Genomic DNA, 23,994 nt, shown 5'->3' on the forward strand with positions numbered 1-23,994 from the left:
GCAATTGGTTTTGTGTATAGGGCAGACTTCTTTGATGATTGTTATTAACAGATTTATTTATGTGACTGCTATTTTCTACCTGAGGTGTGTTGGGAAACAATAGCTTATGCGCTTTCTGTGAATTAGCGAAAAATAATTGTTCATTGTCTCTTGGCTGTTGCCACAAATTTCCTCTCAATCTTTTTTGCTGGAGGTCAGTTCTACCTATGTTTACTTGGAGAACTCCTTTGAGCTTACTTATCATCAAACTCTCAGCAGTACCATTAGATACTTACTATTTCTTCATTGCGAGTTTTACAAAACCTTAATGTTGTTACATTTTAGTCACATTTGTGAACTTGGTTCGTGTATTCCTATTTTCAAATGTACATTTTTATTTGTTACACTGTATGTTTCCACCAATCTAAGACCACCTGATACTGCCCTTGCCTAGTTTATCCGTTCATAAAAATAATCAGTGATGGACTATTGATCCAACTTGCATCATTGGGTAAGGACTGACTGGATGAAGACATGGCTCATGGTAGAGCAACATGAAGAAGAATGCACAAGGTCAGAGTAATTGGTAAAGAAGCAATAACAGGGAGGAGGAAGCCCGGACGGTTAGTATTGCCTAATGAAGAGGCTTCTCAGACAACGCTCACTAATTTCTCAGGCAGTGCTCCGAAAGGAACAATGCATGGGAAATGACATCACATAATGCTTCAACGTGCATCAGACATGTTATCTGCACATAGTAACAGTGGATAAATATCTGCAGCAGTTTGATTAAAAATATTGTAATAGTGACATATTCTCTGCCACAGAAGGTAGTTGAGGCCAGTTCATTGGCTATATTTAAGAGGGAGTTAGATGTGGCCCTTGTGGCTAAAGGGATCAGGGGGTATGGAGAGAAGGCAGGTACAGGATATTGAGTTGGATGATCAGCCATGATCATATTGAATGGCGGTGCAGGCTCGAAGGGCCGAATGGCCTACTCGTGCACCTATTTTCTATGTTTCTATGTTTCTATGATGGTTCCACACTGGATGGTATTAATTTGAGAGGGAGAGCACTGAGAAACACAGCACTCTGTTGCTCAGAAATATGTGTTCACTTAATGGATGATATCAAATGAGGCAGTGGATGCCATGTGAGGTGCCAAAGGACAGGAAATGATTGTAATGTTGAACTAGATAAAAATGGTATCTGAGGAGAGATAACCATTCACAATGCCAGTCAACAGATTACTGAGATGGGCTAAGCGAGCAGGAAAAGGTCTTATGGTTGAGTTAAAGGCTGTGTGGGAGACCAGAGAGATACGGAATAGGTATAGAGATGTGAGTAACGGCAATACTGACTGCTTTGGCTGAATAGTTTGATAGAGAGTTTTTCATTCTGTCTTTGTCTGCCAGAATTTGCTTCATGATTAACCAGGTAAAGCCCTATCCCATTTCACTGAAATGGAGTTTGTTCACAGTGGCAGTCTGGAATGCTCTGCTTTGGAAAAAATATCCAACTTCAATTTTCCAATTATGCTACAACAGTAAGTGACCTTGAGTGCTGCCATATTGTAAAGTCGTAAGCGCACAGCGTGAAGTTTATCAGCGTATGATGGTGGAAACAGGTTTCTTGACTCCAGGCAGACTCAGCAAATTCCCTCCAGAGTAACATTTCAGACTTTACATCAGATTAGACTTTCTGATCCATCTTACCTTTCCTCCATATGTATACTATTTTGCCTTTATTAGAACAATGTTACTGTTGTTTATGCATAATTAGGCATAAAATACAATATTCATTTTTACATATATCTGAGCATTTGATGCAAGTACTGCCCTTTGTGAAATTAGGCTGGATTCACCGCAACACAAATTTCAACCCATTGCATTTCCTGCATTTAATGCCATTATCAACATCCAAATTTTATTTTAATTAAGCACAAAAATTGGATCAAAATATCGTAACCTGCAACCTTAAAATGTATTCAAATGGAGGGTACATTATGTTCGAAGCAGTGCTGAAAGATTTAAAGGGTAACATCTGGAATATTATGGTTGTGTTTTATAAATTGCCCACTGTTTTCTCGGTGAACTTATTGTATTTAAACATGTCTGTCACCTTTTGCATAGGATACTATCATCGCTGGCTTATCCACATACATAAATTGGCATGTGTGCCTTAACCTTGCCCTGCTCACTACTCTTGTGCAATTGACAAGTAACCCCTCTTCTCGCAAATCCTCGATTGCCATTAGTAGCTACGGAGATACCCATTTAATTACACAGACCTATTTTGTATGACAACAATTTCAAAAAGAAAAGATGTCTACTTTTTATAAGTCGTTTGTGATGTTCAGTTTGGTGTTAGAATGATATACATTACAACACCCATTTAGTGCAGATGAGCCTCAAGTCCAATGAGTGGGCACTTAAGAATTTCTCAACACCCACGGGAATTTGAAGATATTTTTGTTGATTCTATAATCTTTTCATCTAACTTTTGACTTTGCTGTTCCATTTCAAATTTGTAAAACAATGAATTAAAATATCACAGTCTATTACTTTGCTGTGAAACCTCTTCCCGGCCTTTAAGAATTACAGCTAGCCTTCGTATCCTTATGCACAGAATTTAATTAGCTTGTAGTATTTTATAAGTCAGCTATTAAACTGCTAACAACACATTACTCCTTTGTCTTTGGTTTTCAACTAAATTTTAAAATTACTTATATGTTTCCGTTTACTCAGCGTGTACTGGCATCAGTGACTTGGTCAGGAATTACAAGACAGCCCTTGAGCTGCTATTGTCTATAACATATAACAATTACAGCACGGAAACAGGCCATCTCGGCCCTACAAGTCCGTGCCGAACAACTTTTTTCCCTTAGTCCCACCTGCCTGCACTCATACCATAACCCTCCATTCCCTTCTCATCCATATGCCTATCCAATTTATTTTTAAATGATACCAACGAACCTGCCGCAACCACTTCCACTGGAAGCTCATTCCACACCGCTACCACTCTCTGAGTAAAGAAGTTCCCCCTCATGTTACCCCTAAACTTCTGTCCCTTAATTCTGAAGTCATGTCCTCTTGTTTGAATCTTCCCTATTCTCAAAGGGAAAAGCTTGTCCACATCAACTCTGTCTATCCCTCTCATCATTTTAAAGACTTCTATCAAGTCCCCCCTTAACCTTCTGCGCTCCAGAGAATAAAGACCTAACTTATTCAACCTATCTCTGTAACTTAGTTGTTGAAACCCAGGCAACATTCTAGTAAATCTCCTCTGTACTCTCTCTATTTTGTTGACATCCTTCCTATAATTGGGCGACCAAAATTGTACACCATACTCCAGATTTGGTCTCACCAATGCCTTGTACAATTTTAACATTACATCCCAGCTTCTATACTCAATGCTCTGATTTATAAAGGCTAGCATACCAAAAGCTTTCTTTACCACCCTATCTATATGAGATTCCACCTTCAAGGAACTATGCACGGTTATTCCCAGATCCCTCTGTTCAACTGTATTCTTCAATTCCCTACCATTTACCATGTACGTCCTATTTTGATTTGTCCAACATTGCCCATATTTTAGTGCTCCACTGAAAACATTAAAAAATGAACTTAATGATTCCAATGCCATAAAGCATTGTATAATGTATATCGGTTGACTTTTCATCAGTAATCTATACTGAAAACAATTTGTTTTAATTGTGTAGCATATTAATTTTCCTCCAAATTAAAATGGACAGAATAATTATCACTTTTATTGTTCAGCAGGCTAAAGCTTTTGTTCCTCTTTTATGTCTGCATGAATGTCATCAAATGTAATTCCAGCATGTACCAAGTGCTCAGTAACACAAGGATTTCTTGCTGAATATTTCAATACGGCATTTCTACACCAGTCAATACCAGGCACCATGCACTCCCAGAACAAAAAAAATACTGTGCAATATTGAAGCATTCACACTTCATTCACACATTAAGCCAATTTTTAATGTGGAATTGAACCGACAACGCCACAATTATTTCAATACTTGTCAGATTTTCAGACCAAAATATTAGAAAGATAATTGTAAATAGATCCATCAAGGAAAGGAAACAAATTGACCATTATTTATTACAAAATGTGTAAAGTACAATGCCAATTAGCCATAATTTGCTGCAAATAACAGGAAAGCCAACAAAACTATTGTTTATGTGCACCTTGTGGAGAGGCAATGTTGAAGCATGTGAAAGTTGTTAACCAAAACAAGTTTCTTCATGAAAACTGAACTATACCATTTAACTCGCAATCATTGAATAAAGTGAACTCCAGAAAGTTAAATGTGGACAATATCTATCTGGTCACATTTTTTAAGAATGAGATACTTTTTCATCATTGTCAAACATTCTTTCTGGCACTGGAGATTAACTTATGGAAATGTGGATTGTCTTTCAATCAGCTCTATATTGTTGCCAGAGACTGTAAAAAAAACTTTGTTTTACTCCATCAACAACATTTTTCGGTTCATTATAATCTTTGATTATTTTGATTTATGTGTCTGATCACTTTTAATTGGATTTTTTTACTTCACGGTCCGAATATGAGCTACTTATTAGCAATTCATCAATCTGATGGCTGACCGGATGCACAGTTGCTCTGTTCAAAATGCTAACAGTGACCATACATATTTCCATTCTGTACTTGCAGCATGTTGTCATGAAATAGCTCATAAAAAATTAAACGAACTAGTCCAATAAATAATGGACACCATTTTGTTTACAGTCTAATTTACAGTCTGGACAAGAAATTAATCTTCAGAAAACAACATGGGAAAGTGAGAAAACAAGGAACTACAGGTGCTCATTTGCAAAAAAAACTCAGCGGGTCAGGCAGCAACCTTGGAAAACATGGATAGGTGACCTTTCAAGTCAGAACCCTTTTACACTCTGAGTGAAAGGGAGTCCCTACCTGAAGGGTCTCCTGTCCGTGTTTTCCAGGCATGCTGTCTGACCCACTCAGTTACTCCAGCTCTTTGTGTCTTTTTTATATAAGAAAGTGAGACGTGGTCCATCAGCCAGAATACCAAGTTATCCATCTATAAATGTTTAGCTTGCAATGAAATATAGATTTCTTTTTCATTGAAAAGTGCAAATTTGCACTGAAAATCCAAGGCTCAATAAACTGAAGTAGTATAAATTTTACAGCTTTGAATCTTTACTATTATACCATTAGCCAATTTAAAGTGATTGTACAGAGAATTGGAGCAAGACCTGGGATCAAATTAAGTAGAGTAAAATAATATGAATCACGCTGCATACAGGAAGATGCTTTACACAACAAAATCCTGTTTAGCAATAATGTGAAGGAGATAATTATTGATTATAATTATTAATCATAATCAATATGACTTGTGTCCTCACTAGAGTCTCAGTCTAAATAACCTCACTCTTGTGTCCTCACTAGAGTCTCAGTCTAAATAACCTCACTCTTGTGTCCTCACTAGAGTCTCAGTCTAAATAACCTCACTCTTGTGTCACGAACCCTAACAGGCAATTACCTGTACCAGAAATGACGGTTATTTGTAAAAAATGTTGGGCCATTAATTTAAATTATTAGGAAATAATTTGGACACTTGTACAAATTTCTGATTAATCTTCCTGCCAAGCTAGGATTCCCAAGGACATTATAGTAATAAGCTAATGTGGAATACATGCTACAACTGTACCCATAACATCATTAGATCAGAACATTTAGTTTAAATACACTTCCAATGCGCAAACTGTGGTGAAGAGTGATGCGGTTTTAATTTTCAATCACTTACAAATGATGCGTTTTTCACGGAGAACATAACATAGCAGGATAAAATATTTTGCAATCTGTCGCGTCCACAGTGCATTAACATTGTTCAATATCCAATTGATGAAGTGTCTGATAGAATCTTTCCTTCCAAATGTTACTTCCATCTCCACTTTTGTTAATAGCAGTAAACTGTGTAGATATTGCTGACATTTTAAAACCTGACATCATCTTGTTCTTAATAGCAATCATGCACCTTGAATCTGTGTAACCAACACATAGATCAAAAGAACAATGTCTACACCTTAAGAACTGGAGGCAAATTCTTAAACTCTCCTCCCATCATCTTTCCTGTCACAGCCTGCCACAATGATAAAAAATTCCTATCGACACATTTCACAGTAAGAGTCAGCATTGAAATAGGATCACCTTTAACTGATTACATTTCCAACAGGAGATAAGGGTAATGTAATTTGAAATTCTTTCAATTGGGACGTGATTTTGCTTTTTAACATCATATTTTACACTATGATTGCCATAAATAACCATTCAAAGAACCGCTCATTGCATTTCGTAATCTTTCCTGGAGTAAATGTTCATGTTTTTCCTTCCCTTTCAATTTCCTGAGACCAGTGTGCGATGTAAACCTTAGAAACATGCAATTCCATTCTGCATTGCCCAGATGAGAAAATAATTTAAAAAGTTTTTGCTACACTAGCCAGTATTTTGAGGATGCCATATTTTATCCCATTATTAAAACATTTTAAAATAATTTTTTAATCAAGAAAGTCAATGGTGCTTGGATCTGAGCACAAGTTTTGAACTCGCAATAGCTAAATTGAAATGTATATGACTGTGACTTGTGGTAACTGCCCTTCGTTCTTGTGTTTACTTCTAGATGTTGATGAATGTTCCCGATATGGAGGACAAAGCCTTTGTCAGCAAATTTGTAAGAACAACATTGGCAGCTACAGGTGCCTTTGTTATCAGGGATATCAACTCTTAGCCAATGGGCGCACCTGCATTACTTCCAAATATTTTGGCTTAACTGGTGAGTAACAGCCTTTGAACAATGGGAATGTGCTTTAACAAATAAAATTGCATCATAGAGGTATAATTTAAAAAAAATAGAAGATAAGTTGTTGCAAATAATATTCAGAGGCATGCTGAAAGGAGTTTAAGCTAGGATTCAGCAATTTTGGATAGTACATCTTTCTCTCTGGCATGAATAGCATTCCCTGTTATTTAAGATTTTCTTCACTTACATTCTTCCCCAAACATAGTTTTGATATTCACCAGGCTTTAGCACCTTCTTTCACCTGACTCCAACATCACTGTTGTCATTCAATCATTCCAACCATCCACCCAATTACAGAATTTTCCTTTTGGCCATTTTATCCTTTCCCTCTTTCATGGCAACTTAAAACTTGTTATGCTGCTTGTGTTTGTAATATTTTATGTTTTTGTTGTGGATTTATAGTTCTTTTATTGCTCCAATAAAAAACTGCCCGTCCACAGATCCACGTTATCCTTCAGTGTGTTAAATATTTCAACAAACAATTTTCCTTTTTTTTCAGACTTATAAGATCATAGACTTCAAAAGCTTTGAATTCTAAAAAGCTCTCCCAGACCCTTCTCCTCCTCCTACTCCTCCTCCTCCCCTCCTCCTCCTTCACTTTCCGCTGACCCCATCTCATCCTCAATCCCACGCTTTAGCATGTTTTTATCATTCCTTTGAATCTTCCCTTTCTATCAGTTCTCATCAGAGGCTACACCTTCATCCCCATATATTGTCGTCTAAATAAAATCTGAACCCAACATGACATTGAACTCTTTTTTCACCATCTTCATCTTCATGCCTATTTCTTTGGTCAAAATTCTTTACCACAGCCTTTGGACTCTTTTATCTCCTGAATTCTTGATTCAACTGAACGTAGTATTTCCAGTCTTTCATCGGCTCTAGATCTATTAATCATTAACTGTCAATGCGACATTGACCAGTTTAATTTCTCCACTGCCCTTACTCCATCTTATTCTTATCTCAACTTGCTCAATAAGAACCCACCTTGATATTACCAACAAACATGTAGACAACTGTGGTTGAGGTTTGATGAACTAACCTCTTAGCTCACATCTTCTCACACTTCTCATTAGACCATATGCCGAATACTGAATAGCAGGGGATTGTCTCCCAAATATTAATTGAACGCATTCGCTCAGGAGATCTTCCCTCCATAGCCTACTGCTTCATCGTTTCCCAACCTGCACAGCACTCTTCTATCTCCTCCCAAAAATCCACTTGTATCCCTGTCCTAGTTGACCCTGGTTTCAACCTGTGTTTGCTGCTCAAAACTCTTTTCTTTCTCACTTGACTCTCTGGGAAACAAAACCGCAACTTCTGAAATCTGAAACAAACAAAAAATGCTGGAAGAATTATTTATACAGATGCTGCTTGATTGGCTGAGTTCTTCCAGGATTTGTTTTTGTTTCCATATTTTCAGTCCTCCTTATTGAGAGACCTTATTTGAATGGAGACCTAAACATACCCTTTCCACCACCATTCTCCTTTGCCTGGCTGAACACATTCTTACATTGATCAATTTTACCTTTAATTCTACTCACTTTTTCAGGTCAAAGGTACAGCTATGTGAATTCACACAGGTTCAAGTTATGCCTATCTCTTCATTGCTGTTGTTGCCTTGTTTCAGTCATGCTTGGGTCCTTGTTCTTCGTCTCTTTTTCCATTACATTCATGAATATATTCGTGTTGCTTCTTGTACAGAATTTGAAAATGTATTATGCTTGTTTCAATTTTTTTACTTTGCTCTCATGTTCTCACAGTTGCATCTGACTCTTCCCTTGATATCTCTATTTCCAGCTCGGGGGATAAGTTAGGGGTCAATATTTATTGTAAACACACTGACTCACAACTACATAGATTAAACATGCACCCATTTCTGTTGAAGTATTGACTGTTCTATGTTCAATGTGCAACTGAAAATTGGAACATAAAAGTAACAAAAAAACTGAAATCTTTCACCAGAACAAGCAACATCAATGGAGGAACAATTGATAATTCAGGCATTAAAACACCCTTCCTAGGTCAAAAAAGAATTTACTACCCAAAATGTTTACTTTGTTTCCACTCGTGCTTCCATATCTTGAGAATATTTCTGCTTTTTGAGTTCTTATTTAAAAATTCCCACACTGAGCAGTTTCTACTTTTTCTTTTATTTCTTACAGTATCCAGTCCATCTGTTCTCTGTTACTTGCCATTTGTTAACATGAATAGATAGGTTTGCTTTTAGCGTACTTCCAATGTAAACAGTAGCAGTTCTCGTTTTGAACACAGTAGCACTCCATCAACCACCACCCATTCTGACCCTAACGAAAATACTCTGTTCTTTATTTTGACTAAATCAGTTTTAAAGTATAGTTCCGTACTCCCCTCGCTCCTTTTTAGTTTGCATTTTCTATTAAAAAAAACACAAAGTGTTGATGTAAGTAACTCAACTCAACTCAAGGGGTCAGACAGCATCTCTAGAAGACATGGAAAATTGACGTGTCAGTTCTGGGCCCTTATTCAGACTCCTGACTTCCAGAGATGCTGTTATTCCAGCACTTTGTGTTTTTAATTTGTAAACCACCACCTGCAGTTCCTTGTGTTTGCATTTTCTATCATTGACTCATCTCCTGGGTAAGACTTCATAGAAACTGTATGGAAACAGGGCCTTTGGTCCACCAAGTCCACGCTGACCAGTGATCAGCGATCACCCCACACAGTAGCACTACCCTACACACCAGGGACAATTTACAATTTATTGAAACCAATTATTGGGAGGTAACTGGAGTACCCGGAGAAAACCCACGCGGTCACAGGGACAACGTAAAAGCTCTGGACAGACAGCATCCATTGTCAGGATCGAACCCAGGTCTCTGGCGCTGTCGGGCAGCAACTGTAACGCTGCGCCACTGTGCTGCCCTCAACATACACAATAACAACATTTAAAAAAGAGGAGGAGAAGGCTCTGCTGTGGTGTCCAGGAATCTATTGATTTCAACCTTAAATATACCCAATGACTGAGCACTCAGCCCATTGTGGCACTCAATTCCACAATTTACAACCCCTCATGCAATAAAATTATTAAATAAAACCTATTATGTTCTCCAGTTGCAGACACTCTGGCTAGAGGAAACAGCTTTTTGGCATCTTATTTGTCAACCCTCTCAGAATCTTGTGCATCTCAATGAGATCACATTCTTCTAAACTCCTGTGTGGCTACTAAATCTCTCCTCATAGAAATACCTTTTTTTAAACACCAGGAAACCTTCCAATATAGCTTCACTACATTGATTCAAAGACAAGTAGACTCTTGCTTCGCTAAAGAGACCAAAGCTGTGCAATCTTCAGGCATAATTTCACTGAAGCTCCAACCTACTTCCAGTAAAAGCCAGCACACTATTTTGCTGCCTTAATAGCGTTCTCTACCAGCATGTTTACTTTTTGCACCACATGAACCTGCATGCCAAGAATTTTGCTTAAAACAGTCATGTACATTACTTTCACCCAAATTGTTGTATATCCTTGAACAAATTCACCAGATGTTAAACCAATTTCTTTCAGCATTCTCCCTCAGCCTGCCTATTATGTTAATTTAATACAGTGGCTGGTATAGTCTTAAATGTGATCTATGTGTTCTATTTTAATACATTACCATCATACTTGGCCTCTCTGGTCACTATTCTGCTTTCTTTAAAATCACTGACCAGTTTCATTAATCACTTCCTCAAATGTTTAACTCTTGCCCCAGGGCTTTTGTTAGGATTCCTGAGTTCCACAAATATCTTTTTGATGCAAGCTGAGACTGAGGGAGGAATGGCATTTCATTTTGTTGATGTGGGAGTTAATAGTCCTCCTATGTAACTTATCGGAATTAGATGTGGTAGCAGAGTGCATATGGTATTGTGCTAGCATTCCTAAGCCATGGACTAATAATTCAGAGATCTGACGTTGATTCTCACCATGGCCATCTGTGAATTTGAGTGATGAATAAAATAACACTGAAATTAAAAATACAGTATTAGCAAAATCAGTAAAGCTACCTTAAGGTTGCCGTAATATCACAAATGATTCATTAATTTCCTTTTTGTGAGAACTTGCTGTCCTTGGTATCGTGTCTAAGTGTCTACAGTCCCATGTCAATATGGTGAAACGTAACTTTTTTCTCAAAAGGCAGCAAATTGTTGCAAACCTATAACCGGAATAAAACTCAGTGGACCACTGACAATTGCATACATTTACTTCAGAAGTGACAAAGCTGCACATATCACAATTGACTCTCAAAGGTTTCTCACAATAAGATGTAGAGATAAGCGGGAGAGGTATTCACAAATTAATCAAGCCACAACTCATTACTAGCACTGCCTGACTGGTGATAGCAATTATATCCCATGTTGCCTGGTCAAGCAGAAGCAGGGAAATCTGTTGTTCACTGTAATTTATCAATATTTTTTTTTAGAACAAATACTGGGCAATGTACTGCATTAAGTACTCTGGGTGTGCACAAACATTGGTCACCCACAGTATATCTAACCCATAGCTTTCAGGCTGGGCATGTGGGACTAAGGGAAGAAACAATTGAACTTGTGCTCACCAATCTACCACAAAAGTCACAGTATAAGTATAGTGTATAGTATAAGTGACTACCACACAGTCACTGTTCAAAAAATGGTTCTGCATTGAGAATACCTTTCAACATGTTGTGAAATTAGGTGGGCAATTAAGCAAGATCATCTCCTGCTTACTGATTCCTGGGATGTCAGGACTTTCATATGAAGAAAGACTGGATAGACTCGGTTTGTACTCGCTAGAATTTAGAAGATTGAGGGGGGATCTTATAGAAACTTACAAAATTCTTAAGGGGTTGGACAGGCTAGATGCAGGAAGATTGTTCCCAATGTTGGGGAAGTCCAGAACAAGGGGTCACAGTTTAAGGATAAGGGGGAAATATTTTAGGACCGAGATGAGGAAAACATTTTTCACACAGAGAGTGGTGAATCTCTGGAATTCTCTGCCACAGAAGGTAATTGAGGCCAGTTCATTGGCTATATTTAAGAGGGAGTTAGATGTGGCCCTTGTGGCTAAAGGGATCAGGGGGTATGGAGAGAAGGCAGGTACAGGATACTGAGTTGGATGATCAGCCATGATCTTATTGAATGGCGGTGCAGGCTCGAAGGGCCGAATGGCCTACTCCTGCACCTATTTTCTATGTTTCTATGTTTCTATCTCCATCCTTAAATTTCAATTACTGAGTTGAAACTATAAAGTTGAAACATAGCAACCATAACAGGAAGAGCTGCTGAAGGTATGATGCATTTCTGCTTCATCCTTATGTTGTCACCATTATCACAGCCAATTAGTAAAACTTCACATTATATCAGGAAGCCTTTATATATATATGGGACATATTAAATATTTTGCTGCTATTCTGAAGACTTGTGTTCCAAAATTTGTAGTGCCTCAAGCCAAACAATTCAATCCAACAAGATGAAAAAATGTTCACATATTTCCTGCTGAAGAAAAGCATGACAAATTCAGTCTGATAAATTTCTGCCCTGTCAATTATCACCGCAGTGCTGGATTCTATTGATCCAATATTGCTTACTAATATGTAGGAAGGAACTGCAGATGCTGGTTTAAACTGAAGGTAGACACGAAATGCTGATGTAACTCAGCGCGGGACAGACAGCATCTCCGGAGAGAAGGACTGTGACGTTTCATGTCGAGACCCTTTTCAGATTAGCTGAAATCATTGATATTTGGATGAGTGTGGCATTGTTGCACTATGGTAAAACCAAATCAATGGGAATTGACAGAAAAACCTGTTCAATTTCCTTGGCCTCCATATCATTAACAACCTAAATACCTTACTTGTGCATATGACAATAAACTTGACTACTTTACTTGCCATGTACTCTTACTCATAACTCTAATTCATTTGGTTATTCCATTATTGTACTTAACTCTTTTTTGCACTACTTCTGATTACACTACAATCTTTGCACCATTTTGCTGTTTTGCAATTGTCAGGTATTTATGGTTGTATTTGTCATTACTGTATGTATACAGTTTATTCTGAACTTCATGTAAACATGAAATTTCATTGCACTCTGGACTATATGACAAAAAAATAATCTGAATGAAAAAGAGTATAATGTACATTGGGATGAACTGAGGCTATGAAAAATACTATAACAATGTTTTTTTTCCTCTTCAATTAGGGGTTTCTGCTTGGTGTGGGGAATATGGTTGTGATATGAGCTGCAACCACGGTGGCTGTGAAGAGATGTCTCGTGTGTGTCCTGTGGGCTTCACCATGATTGAAACCAGCATTGGAATCAGTTGCAAAGGTAGAAGGTTGATTGTGGTCTAGTCTGTCCGCTTTTTGTAAGGCACCTTGTTCTAAGCCATGTTTTCCCCCAGTGAGCTACATAAACCAAGAGAGTACCAAAGTACCATCCAAATGTCTGCTCTGAGTTATCTCTGTGATGACTTTTATCCATCGTTGTCAACCTTTGTCTCTTTCAGATATCAATGAGTGTTCCACAGCCTCTTGCAAAGGGCAGTGTGTGAATAAGGAAGGCGGATTTGTGTGTGACTGCAGAGCAGGAATGCAGCTTTCCCCTGACAAGCACAGCTGTGTGGGTGAGGGAAAAAACATATATATCATTCCCTTTGTTAAATTTTAAAAATCGTTCTACTTGCTTTAGACCTGTGCCTCAGACAAAGATATTTTGTTCCAAAGGAGATTTGGGGCTAGGGTTGAAAGGAGGGAGAGAACAAGGGTTGAAGGAGGAAGCAAGGATGGGGGTGCATACAATCTGGTTCTGTCTCCTCTGTTGTGATTCGATCAAACACTGATGAAAGACTTGAATATGATAGGCATGAATCCAGTCGTGCTTGGACACATCCCAACAATCAAGATTCTCCTGTGCAGATCCAAAATCCTCTGTCTATATGTGACAAAGTTATAGATTCTCATATATTGCACACATGAACATACAAATGCATCTGTGCAACATAGACAAGTCATGCTGTTCACATAACATTTGTATACGTAGATCTAGACCTTGTGATAGCAAGCACAGCTGGAATGCATATATACAACGCAAAAAAAACAAAGGAGATGATCCTGGACTTCAGGAGGAGACCGAAGTCCATCAGCCCATCACCATTAACGGCGAGACAGTGGAGGCTGTGCAGAACATCAGGTACCTCGGGGTCAACATCAGCCACGACCTGACCTGGACCGTCAACACCACGGCGACGGCCAAGAAAGGACTTCAAAGGCTTCACTTCCTGAGGTGCTTGAAGAGGGCACGTCTCCCACAACAGCTGCTGGTGAGCTTCTACAGGTCAGCCATTGAGTCAGTTCTTACATACTGCATCACAGTATGGTACTCTGGCTGTACCGCAGAGAACAGGAAAGCTCTCCAACGCGTCATCAAGACTGCTGAGAGGATCACTGGCACCCAGCTCCCCAGTCTGGAGGACATCTACCGGACCCGCTGCATCCGGAGGGTCAAGGGCATCATTAGAGACAGCACACACCCTGGACACTGTCTCTTCACCCTTCTGCCCTCAGGAAGACGATACAGGACACTGAGCGCCCGCCCGACAAGACTGAAAAACAGCTTCTACCATAGAGCTGTGACACTACTGAACTCTATCCCCCTCCCACATTGATCCCCCCCCTCTCTCTCACACACCCGCCAATACTCCTGTATGTTTATGGTTATAGTTAAATTTTTTAATAGTTCTTTTTTTTTAAATTGTATTTTTATACTTATATTCCTGTGCAGCTGGAGGACTGCTCCAACAGAATTTCGTTGTCTTGTACAATGACAATAAAGATTATCTTATCTTATATGCATGCTGTAAAATCAAATGTCAGTCGTTTCTACAAATATTTTTCTTCCACAAGTAGTGGACAGCCTGGATGATCTTCGTTTCATCCATCACTTGTCTTGATTTATTTTCCCCTGGGGATTTTTTCGACTCGTGTATTTGGATCCCACATTGTCTTCCCCTGGGTGTAAGCAGGATCTGACTTTTTTTAAATTAATTCCATAATATCAGAAGGTGATTCTTGACATTGATAAAATGAGTAAAAGTGGAATTACAAATAAAACTGCAGATGCTGGACTTTGAGACAAAAAACAAATGCAGAGAAGATCTGAGGACGGGTCATTGACTCGAAACAATAGACAATAGACAATAGGTGCAGGAGTAGGCCATTTGGCCCTTCGAGCCAGCACCGCCATTCAATGTGATCATGGCTGATCATCCCCAATCAGTACCCCGTTCCTGCCTTCTCCCCATATCCCCTGACTCCCCTATCTTTAAGAGCCCTATCTTGCTCTCTTGAAAGTCTCCAGAGAACTGGCCTCCACCGCCCTCTGAGGCAGAGAATTCCACAGACTCACAACTCTCTGTGAGAAAAAGTGTTTCCTCATCTCCGTTCTAAATGGCTTACCCCTTATTCTGAAACTGTGGCCCCTCGTTCTGAACTCCCCCAACATAGGGAACATGTTTCCTGTCTCTAGCGTGTCCAACCCCTTAATAATCTTATATGTTTCATTAAGAAACCCTCTCATCCTTCTAAACTCCAGAGTATACAAACCCAGCCGCTCCATTCTCTCAGCATATGACAGTCCCGCCATCCCGGGAATTAATCTTGTAAACCTACGCTGCACTCCCTCAATAGCAAGAATGTCCTTCCTCAAATTAGGGGACCAAAACTGCACACAATACTCCAGGTGTGTTCTCACTAGGGCCCTATACAACTGCCGAAGGACCTCTTTGCTCCTATACTCAACTCCTCTTGTTATAAAGACCAACATGCCATTTGCTTTATTCACTGCCTGCTGTAACTGCATGCTTACTTTCAGTGACTGAGAACAAGGACATCCAGATCCCGTTGCACTTCCCCTTTTCCCAACTTGACACCATTTAGATAATAATCTGGATTCCTGTTTTTGCTACCAAAGTGGATAATCTCACATTTATCCACATTAAACTGCATCTGCCATGCATCTGCCCACTCACCCAACCTGTCCGAGTCACCTTGCATTCTCATAGCATCCTCCTCACATTTCACACTGCCACCCAGCTTTGTGTCATCTGCAAATTTGCTAATGTTACTTTGAATCCCTTCATCTAAATCATTGATGCAAATTGTAAATAGGTGCGGTCCCAGCACCGAGCCTTGTGGTACCCCACTAGTCACTGCCTGCCGTTCTGAAAGGGACCTGTTAATCCCTACTCTCTGTTTCCTGTCTGCCAACCAATTTTCTATCCATGTCAGCACTCTACCCCCAATACCTCATAGTAGATAATCATCATGCGCCAGAAACTGTCTCCCAACATCCCATCGATTGTAGATATAGCAGAAGTTTCTGTAAAATTCTATGGGCCAACTACTGGTGATGCAGTATGCAAACTATGAAATTCAAGTTTATGAAATATTTTTTCTGCAAATTGCTCGTTCAAGGGCCTGAGCTTGAAAGGAAAATCTCCACTGTGACTTTCCATTCTTGTAGCATCCTCTTGTGGAACTTCCTGTTTTCAGTCACCAGTCCCCACTGGACTCATTTGAGCAAGTGAAATATCCGTGGATATATCCAACAATATGCCAATTCTTCTTCAGTTATTCATCACATCTTGCCCACTCTTGAAAGACACCATCCATTGCACAATCTAATTTTCCAATTACCATAGTAATCAATGAACAGCAATGATATTGCTCGCAGCCCTGCTCCATGTGTACTTGACAGCTGAATGTTGATAAATGTGAGTGGGACAGTGATGTGATCACACACACCTTTTGTCCCACACCAACTCGCAATCACAGGACAATCTTGGCCCAAGTCAACATGACCAAAATATGTGATTTTTGAAGTACTAAGGGAGAAATATTGGGATAATTGATTTTAAACTTTGTTGGCCATTCCTATTGTTCAAAAGAACCAGTGTGCAAAAGAGAATGCGAGTATTTGCATGTATTCATGCATAGTATTTCCTACTGCAGAAACATTTTACAGAATCATTTTCTTTTGGTAATAACCTGCTAACAGCAGGGGTACTAAAAGTAAATGACCTGTTCTATGAAAACGAATGTTTTTCTTCCTCTACTGCCTGCCAATCAAAAAGTTCAAGACGCATGCGAAACAATCCGTTTTAGGTTGGACATTACTTTGGACAAACCCTTCTCTTCTGCCACTGAGATCCAGTTTCAGACTAAATACATTATTATTGACATAAGGGTTGTCATCATTACAATAGATGGCATTGTTCATGCTTTTGGCCTGCTTACCATCAGGAATTGGGGCTCAATGGAATCTAATGGAATTGGGGCTCAACACCTCCCTGTGTGCCTGGGTCCTGGACTTTCTCAACGCCAGGCCCCAGGTAGTCAAGATGGGAGGGAATACATCGAAGTCCCTCACCCTGAGCACAGGATCGCCCCAGGGTTGCGTCCTCAGCCCCCTATTGTACTCCCTGTACACACATGACTGTGTGGCTAGGTTCAGCTCCAACTCAATAATTAAGTTTGCTGATGACACTGTGGTGGTAGGCCTGATCTCAGACAACGACGAGAAGGCCTACCGGGAGGAGGTGGCTGGTCTAGCACTCTGGTGCCAGGATAACAGCCTCCTCTTGAACATCAAAAAAACGAAGGAGCTGATCATGGACTTTAGGAGGGCACATCATCCGAGGACGTACACTCCATTGAGGATTAATGGGGATCCTGTGGATAGGGTGAACTGTTTTAAATATCTGGGAGTCCACATCTCCGAGGATATGACATGGGCATCACACACCTCAGCACTCGTGAGTAAGGCAAGGCAGCGCCTTTACCACCTCAGGCAATTGAGGAAATTCAGAGTGTCTCCGAGGATCCTCCAGTGCTTCTACACAGCGGTGGTGGAAAGCATTTTGTCCGGGAACATTACCATCTGGTTTGGGAATTGCTCTGCCAAGGACAAGAAGGCTCTGCAGAGAGTAGTGCGTTCAGCCGAACGTACTATGGGAACTTCACTTGCCCCCCTGCAGGAACTATACATCAGGAGGTGCAACTCCAGAGCCAACAATATCATGAGAGACCCCTTCCACCCCTGCAACGGACTGTTCCAGCTGCTACGGTCAGGCAAACGCCTCCGTTGCCATGCGGTGAGAACGGAGAGGTCGAGAAGGAGTTTCTTCCCAGAGGCCATTCGGACTGTAAACGCCTATCTCACCAGGGACTAACTCTACTGAACGTTTTTCCTTCCATTATTTATTATGTAAAAGAATATGTGTGTTATGATTGTGTTTATAGTTTGTTTGGTTGTTTGGTTGTTTGTCTTTTGCACAAAAGTCCGCGAGCATTGCCACTTTCATTTCACTGCACATCTCGTATGTGTATGTGACAAATAAACTTGACTTGACGACTTGACTTGACTTGACATATGCTCTGTCTTGCAATACTGAGTCATATACCAAACTTCATTAACCCATATGTTTTTTAAATATTGAAATAAAAGCCTCATTGGAAGAGTTACTGTTCCCTGATTTGTTTTCCCCATTATCTATAAACAAATGTTCCTGCAAGGAAATCTTTGACTGTACTCAAGGGGATAGGAGGTGGTGATGATTGGTGGAAGGTTGTCATCAGCTCACACTATGGTGCAAGATTTCTTTCCACTTCATCGCTCAGTTGACTCTCACCTACTCACAGAATCTTTCATTTCGTTCTTTGGTCATTTATTTTTCCCTTCAGTGAGAATGCTTATAAAATTGAACTTTTATTTTAACTTAAGCACTTTAGGTTTTACATGACTTGGCAACAAAATGAAACACCTGGTGCATGTTGTTGTTGTAAATCAGATAGGACTTCCTATCCCTGATATGGTACAAGATCAGGAGAATGAGACTGAAAGGCCCATGAGCCTAGCAAGTTGAGATGCAGATGTCAGCAGGGAAACAGCGACATAGTGAAAGAGAATAACAATATCAGCAAGATAGTTGAAAGTATACTTAATTGCAATGTTTTTGTTATATCTCAAAGCATGAAAGTGTTTGTGTTCTGGCTCAGATTTTCCTGATGTATTCGTGCATCCATAAGCAATTTTATTTACACAGGTAGGGAGTTGCAAGTTAGTTCCATTTATATTGGCATTGATGCAAGCATGACCAAGTGTACATTTGACATTCATTTCCTTGAAAAGCCTTGATCTTATCCATGACTGGTACTATTTACAATTCTTTTCCTAGAGCTTTCAGCCATGGGTTTTTTCGGATGTGATTTCAATGGCCAAATATTTTTTGGTGTTTTTCAGATAGTACTGTTTCGTGTGAAACCATTTTTCGAATTCAAGCTTTTTAGACACAGAATATTCACATTGTATTGTATTATTTATTATTGTCATGTGTATCAAGATACAGTGACAAGCTTTACTTGTGTGCTATCTGGTGAAATCAAATCATACTATACCTGAACACAATCTAGCCATGCACACTAATACAACAGGAAGGCAAAGAGAAAAATACCAGAGTGCAGAATATAATGTTACAGCATGATAGTGTTACAAAGAAAGTACAGATAAAAAAATTACCAGGTCTGCAATGAGGTAAGTTGGAAGATTGGGACTGGACACTAGCTTTTGGGAGGACTGTTCAGCTGTCTGATAACAGCGAGGAAGAAGCCGTTCCTGCATCTGATGAGATGTGCTTACAAGCTTTTGCATCTTCTGCCCGATGGGAGTAGACAGAATATTCTGGGGTGAAAATGGACTTTCATTATGTTAGCCACTTTCCCTAGAGGCAGTGTGAAGTGTAGATGAAGACAGTGGGGAGGAAGGCTGGTTTGTGTGATGGGCTGGATCACAACAACATCGCTGCAATTTCTTGTCAGCGTCTGCAGAGCTGTTGCCAAACCAAGTTGATGCATCCCAATAGGATGTTTTCTGCGGTGCATTTGTAGAAGTTGGCAAGATTTAATGGTAACATGCTTAACTTGCGTAGTCTTTTGAGGAGGTAGAGACATTGGTGTGCTACCTTCGCCCTAACTTCAATGTGGTTGGTCCAGGACAACAAATTGTTGGTGATATTTACGCCAAGGAACTTAAAGTTCTCAACCATCTACACTTCAGCACCATTACACATTTATATGCAGTCACGTTCACTGCCTATTCGTGATATAAAGATTGAAGAATTCTATTCGTGAAGAATGATCCTTGGGGCCAAATTGGTCTTACAACCTGAATCCAAACCACTCCATTTACTACAGAGCAGCATTTATAATTTTGCTCACCTTTTCAAGCACTTCTATATGCAGTTCAGTAACTTGATTAATGTGAGATACTGATTATTGCAGCTGTTTGCAGAGTGGTAATTATGAGGGTCAAATGACAGAAACAAATTTTTTCCATGGAAATGTTCTTGCAAAACAATTGCACTCGCCATCTGGACAAGCTGTCAGGCAAGCAGCAAATTCTCTGCTCTCAATAGTCACTGGAAATCATCTTCCACGGGAGAGAGCAAGATTGGGCTTGATTATTTGCCCCTCTGCAGTCAAGTAACCAGTCAGCACTTGTTCACTTGAGACTGACCACTTGTTAAGCTATTGGAGGGCTGGTTACATCTATGCAGCAAGGGACATTTTCAGCAGTAGAAGTGAACAAAAAAAACATTGCAGGGAGCATCTATGTGCATTGGGAGTTGAGAACTTGCTTTCAATAAATGTTCCATAATCTAGAATTGAAAATGTTACATTAACCTAGCATTATAACAGGCTATGAGCCAGAGGTTTCTCTCATTTTTGCCCTGACTTTGGGAACAAAATAAGATATTTTTCTGAAGGTCTCATTGATCCCCCAACATTGAATATTCAGGCCTATGGAGAATGCATGGAATACATGTGTAAGATTGCATAGCATATACCCTACCCTTGTCATTATATTAATTATCTCTTTTGATCAATCAAACTAACTGTTGTATCCCCGCCCAATGTTTAACTTGGTCAAGTGTTAGACTGCTGGGGATAATTATGTCTGACTTGTTAGTTTAGGCTAGATTGTGGAAGCTCTTTATTGCTATCATGTGCTATCAGGTCGCTTTGAAACAGTAGCTGTGGGACTGATGCTGCCTGCAGATAGATTTATCTAGTAGATGGGTTGTGACAGAGAACTGTCAGCTTGCCAAATGCATTCCCCAGCAGGCTCTGTTTGGAAAGACATGGCCGATTGCCAGCTGGCTACTGGCCAAAGTCAAAATCCAATTTATAGATAGCTTCATTTGCTACCTATTCTTAGACCATTGTTTAATACAATCACTGGACAGACCACTGTACTGATCTTTGAATAGTAATGTGTATTGTACAGTGCATATGAACAGGGGCTGCAGTGATATCATGATGGAAAGATCTGAACTTGGAGTGGGTAAAGTTATGCATGCCACAAAGGCTAATATTTCAGAATTTTTTTAGGGAACATTGCAAACAAATATTGTTCTTAACAAGTTGCTTTTTTGAATTATGGGTCAAAGATCAAATTGAATGAGTTAAGTGCAACAATGATCAATTATAGAATTGTTTCTTCCATGTTGCTCCTTGATCTTCCTTGGATGAAGTATAACATAGATTATGAAAAGGTAGGTGTGTGACATCAAGTAAAATGAGTACAGCACAGTAGTGCAGCAGTAGAGTTGCTGCCTTATAGTGCCAGTGACCCAGGTTCGATCCTGACTGCTGGTGCTGTTTGTATGGAGTTCTCCCTGTGACTGTGGGTTTTCTCTGGGTGCTCTGGTTTCCTTCTACACTCCAAAGTTGTATATGTTTGTAGGTTAATTGGCTTTGGTAAAAAAAATTAAGTTGTTCCCAGTGTGTAGGATAGTGGTAGTGTAGGGGGTGATCGCTGGTCGACTCGGTGGGCCGAAAGGGCTGTTTCCGTGCAGTATCTCTGATGTCTAAAGAGGTCGGTAATAAACTCTGGTGCCGTAAAGCGTAAAATAGTAATGTAAAATAGATTTAAATGAAGTGGCCACATGATCTCATCCACTTGGCACAGATGCTTGCGAGGATTTAACTCCACAGCGGTCAGTATCCATATACAGCTGCTCCTCGACCTACGATGGGGTTACGTTCCGATAAACCCATTGTAAATCGAAAATATCGCAAGTCGAAAACGCATTTAAAACAATTTGATCACTTGACCGGAAGTGAGCTGAGGCTCGCTGCCATTGACCAGCATTTGCACCATTGTAAAGTCGAAATATCGTAAGTCAAAGCATCATAAATCGGGGTGCATCTGTATCAATTGCCTGGTCCAGCATGGGCCCCAAAGCAGAAGCGTCCACATCGCGGGACTGGAAACTGGAAGTATCCTGAGCTAATTCTGTTACCACCATCATCTATTGCAACAAGTGATGGCTCCCAATGATTGTCGCCGGAAGCTTGTCGCCTGAGAGGAGCAAAAAGTCCCAGAAACAAATCACCATGACCAAGCAGCAAAAGTTTTAAAACTGTTTTTACTGTCAAAGTTACTTGAGGTCAGTCCCAGCAGAACCAGCACAGAAGATAGACAAACAAAGCTGGAGTAACTCAGCGGAATAGACAACATCTCTGGAGAAAAGGAATAAGTGACATTTCGGGTCGAGACCCTTCTTAAGACTGAGAATCAGGGAAAAGGGAAACAAGAGATAAAAAAACGGTGATGTAGAGAGATATAAAACTATGAATGAAAGAAATGCAAAAAGGTAACAATGATAAAGGAAACAGGCCATTGTTAGCTGTTTGCTCGGTGAGAACAAGTACAGACAATGACTCAACAAGACGACTTTGAAGCTGGGAGGGATGGAGAGAGAAGGAATGGAGTAGTTACTTGGTTACTTGAAGTTAGAGAAATCAATATTGATACCACTGGGCTGTAAGCTACCCAAGCAAAATATGAGATGCTGTTCCTCCAATTTGCATTTAGCCTCACTCTGACAATGGAAGAGGCAATGGAGCCAATTCCTCTTCACTTATTCATCACATCTTGCCCACTCTTGAAAGACACAATCCATTTCACAATCGACGTTTCCTTAGATTAGACTTTAGGAAATGTTGTGATGTGGATGATTTGGTCTCATCTGCTGTGGGCAGAATGGTACCACAGTTTTCACTGAAGAGCAATACCCTGAGCAATTGTACACTGCAGATTGACTGACCTTTACATTTTTTAATTCACAAAGTATCAGTGCGGCTGATACGGGCATCTTTATTAAATATTCTTCCTCAATTGCCTTGCTGGTGAACCAATTCTTGAACATTGTCCTTTTCGTACCTTTCATTCATTTGTTGTTTGTACCTTTTCACATCTCTAATTTCCCTCTCCCCTGAATCTCAGTTTGAAGAAGGGTCTCGACCAGAAACATCAACTATTCCATTTCTCCAGAGATGCAGCCTGACCCGCTGAGTTACTCCAGCATTTTGTGTCTCTCTTCAGTATAAACCAGCATCTGCAGTTCCTTCCTACACATCTTGAACATTATAGTCTGTTTAAAGAAGGCACATTCACATTGCTGAAGATAGACACAAAATGCTGGAGTAACTCGGCGGGTCAGGCTGCATCTCTGGAGAAAAAGTAGCTGACATTTCAGGGTTCCGACCCAAAATGTTACCTATTATTTGCCTGAAATGAAAACTCCAGCGTTTTGTGTCTATCTTTAGTATAAACCAGCAGCCACAGTTCTTTCTTACACATTCACAATGCTGTTTGATCCAGCAATGTTATCAAATTATTTCAGTCTAATTTGGAGGTAGTGTTATTCTGACTTGCCCACTGCTTTTACTCTTGTAGGTGGTAGCAGTAATGTGTTTGGAAGGTATTGCGAATAGAAGAAATAATGAATTACTGATTGTACATTGCAAAAGATGCATGGTGACATTGCTGTGCACTGAAAGTGAGTAGAGAATATGCTCAAGTTGCTGGATCTGGTATTAATAAAGTGAGCTGCTTTGAACTTTGAATTTTATTAGAAGTACACTCATTTATTTGAGTAGAGATTACTCATATGCATCATATTCCTGACGTAACATGAAAGATAATGGCTGGGCTTTGGAGGGAAGTTCCTTACCACAGAACGCCCAAATGTCTGATCTGCTGCTGTCGTAACAACCTAGGTTTTGTACAGATTTGGACAGTTCACGG

At 39.8% G+C, this 23,994-nt stretch overlaps 1 protein-coding gene across 1 annotated transcript in view; it reads left to right on the forward strand.

The window, feature by feature from the left end:
• LOC116984781 (kielin/chordin-like protein) overlaps positions 1 to 23,994 on the forward strand; it is a 242,197-nt gene that overhangs the window by 71,867 nt on the left and 146,336 nt on the right. The window contains exons 6-8 of the mRNA XM_033039151.1: positions 6,662 to 6,814; positions 13,045 to 13,173; positions 13,352 to 13,468. Of these exons, the coding sequence (XP_032895042.1) occupies positions 6,662 to 6,814; positions 13,045 to 13,173; positions 13,352 to 13,468 (399 nt within the window). The remainder of the gene's footprint in view (positions 1 to 6,661; positions 6,815 to 13,044; positions 13,174 to 13,351; positions 13,469 to 23,994) is intronic.

This window comes from Amblyraja radiata, chromosome 20, assembly GCF_010909765.2.
Source record: "Amblyraja radiata isolate CabotCenter1 chromosome 20, sAmbRad1.1.pri, whole genome shotgun sequence".
Classification (NCBI taxonomy): Eukaryota; Metazoa; Chordata; class Chondrichthyes; order Rajiformes; family Rajidae; genus Amblyraja; species Amblyraja radiata.